This window comes from Colias eurytheme, chromosome 21 (assembly GCF_061535395.1).
Source record: "Colias eurytheme isolate Ceu_HAF_F1 chromosome 21, ilColEury1 Martin Lab GWU primary, whole genome shotgun sequence".
NCBI classification, from domain to species: Eukaryota; Metazoa; Arthropoda; class Insecta; order Lepidoptera; family Pieridae; genus Colias; species Colias eurytheme.
The window spans coordinates 3,166,708-3,168,822 of NC_143000.1; the positions used below are offsets into that span (position 1 = coordinate 3,166,708).

At 46.0% G+C, this 2,115-nt stretch overlaps 1 protein-coding gene across 1 annotated transcript; it reads left to right on the forward strand.

Moving 5' to 3' along the window:
• The first annotated feature begins 444 nt into the window (after positions 1-444).
• LOC149899006 (uncharacterized) lies at positions 445-1,785 on the forward strand. The gene has a single exon (XM_090114610.1). The coding sequence runs from the start codon at positions 547-549 to the stop codon at positions 1,660-1,662; it is 1,116 nt and encodes a 371-aa protein (XP_089970736.1). The 5' UTR covers positions 445-546; the 3' UTR covers positions 1,663-1,785.
• Positions 1,786-2,115: the final 330 nt, after the last annotated feature.

Sequence of the window (2,115 nt, forward strand, 5' to 3'; positions counted from 1 at the left end):
TGGCATTGTTACCCAGTACGGTTACGGCATATGGTCCCAATTTGAAAACCACTAACAATTCATCCCGGGCGCGCTTGCCCGACCACAGTGACGTGCCAAACACTAATTATTCATTATTGTGCGTAAAAAACACCACCCCGAGGAGTTTTTGTCGATAATTTGACGTTGCTTGCGTGTTTTTTGCGATGATATTCGATGGGTTTAAGGTGTGTTTGGAGGATATCTTTGTGGTATTGTAATGCAACTAGTGAACTAGCTGTGCCGCGTTTACCAGCGTACGAGCCCTCGGGCAAAAGCAAGTCTTTCTTTAGCTGAATCATGTCATAATATCATCAAAATCCGTTCAGTGGTTTTCGGGTAAAAAGTACCACATACATCCTCACATACTTTCACGTTTATAATATTAGTAAGATAAGTTGATAGTAACATAATCTATAGTCTCAGTCGTGTGCTATACGCGTTCGGAATCGGACGTGATTAGTGCTAGCACAGTAAGGAATAACAATTCGCGCCACGCGCGGCTTTGCCGCTGCATGAACTTTTATAATGAGTTGTAAAACACTCATTGTAAATGAGCTGTTGGCGTTCATCCAAAATGCCATCGATACAATGGACGAGGTTAGCATCATGCAAATCTGCAAAACTAACTTTAACGAGGAGGAAATTAGCAGTGGCAAGGTGCTACTCTACCAAACGCTGGACAAGATTGCCACGATGCCGTCACGCCGCAGGAACGGGGGTGAAAAATGCATACAGGATATCATCAGCCTATTGAAGGTGACTGATCCCGATGATGTGCCCGATTTCGTCGCAAAGGAGTTGCATAAACTTCCACCGGTGGGATTCGACCACGTCGATGTTACGAGGCTCCTTAAGGACATCACATTCCTTAAGGCGAGTCTGGCCGAGGTACACACCAAGTTGGAGGCTTCAGAGAAGACCATCTCCGATTTACGAGTCGAGTTAGCAACATATCGCGATGCGCATGCAATATGTAGGTCACCCGTGCCGTCATATGTGAATGCACGGCGCGGAGCGCAAAATGCATGCGTCGGCATTTTAACTGCTGATGTTGACGTGTCGCCGACCGCCGATGACCCGAGTGATGCCCCGCGCCCCGCTCCCGTTACCTCTCCCCCGGAGAAGACATCGCATGTCACGTTGCCAGCTGCTCCTCAACGTGACTACGCCGCCGCAGCCGCAAAAATGACTGCGACCCCCAAACCAACAAAAGGAGTAAACGCACCCGTGCGGAAAAGTTTACCTTCAAAAACGAAGGGCGTCGACGAGGATGGCTTCACAAAAGTCCAGAGGAAAAGGAAGCTGACTCGTCAGAACAAGTGTGGCACCGCAACGAGGGATCCAAACTTGCGGATGCGCGCAGAGGTGCCGACGACGCCGCTCTACGTGTCTCGTGTGCACTACTGTACCAAGACTGAAGATGTTGTCGAGTACTTGCATGCGAAGACAGGTTTGAGTCTGCGAGTGGAACGGCTGGAGTCTCGACATAAAGTGAGCTTCAACTCCTTCGTGGTGAGAGTACCGACCGCCAAGCTGAGCGTCTACATGGACGAAGGGTTTTGGCCGCAGGGAGTTGTGTTTCGCCGCTTCCGCGGACGGATACCCGGCCCCCCGGAATCGCGTCACACGCCGAAGACATAGCGTGTATTAATTTAGTATTTAAGTAGTTTTAAGTTCATATGGGCCGTAGTTTTTAAGTTATATTAAGACCTTTAACTGTAACTACATTTGTTGCCTGAATTAAAGAAATAAATAAATAAAATAAATAAAAAATATACTTATAATAAATCTGTAGAGAGGCCAATTCTGTACATGAAATATATTTAAAAAAAAACTATGAAGGGGTGATAAGGGATCGCTACTGATGCCAAAAATGCAATCAGTAAAATTTTTGTCTGTCTGTCTGTCTGTCTGTCTGTCTGTCTGTCTGTCTGTATATTCGTTATAGAAACAAAAACTACCCGACGGATTTTAACTAAATTTGGCACAATTATTCTTCATACTCCTGGGCAGGTTATAGTAAAAGAATCATGTAAATCGGTGTAGAAACACCAAAGTTATACATGAAATACGTTATAAGTCATCGCGCGTGAA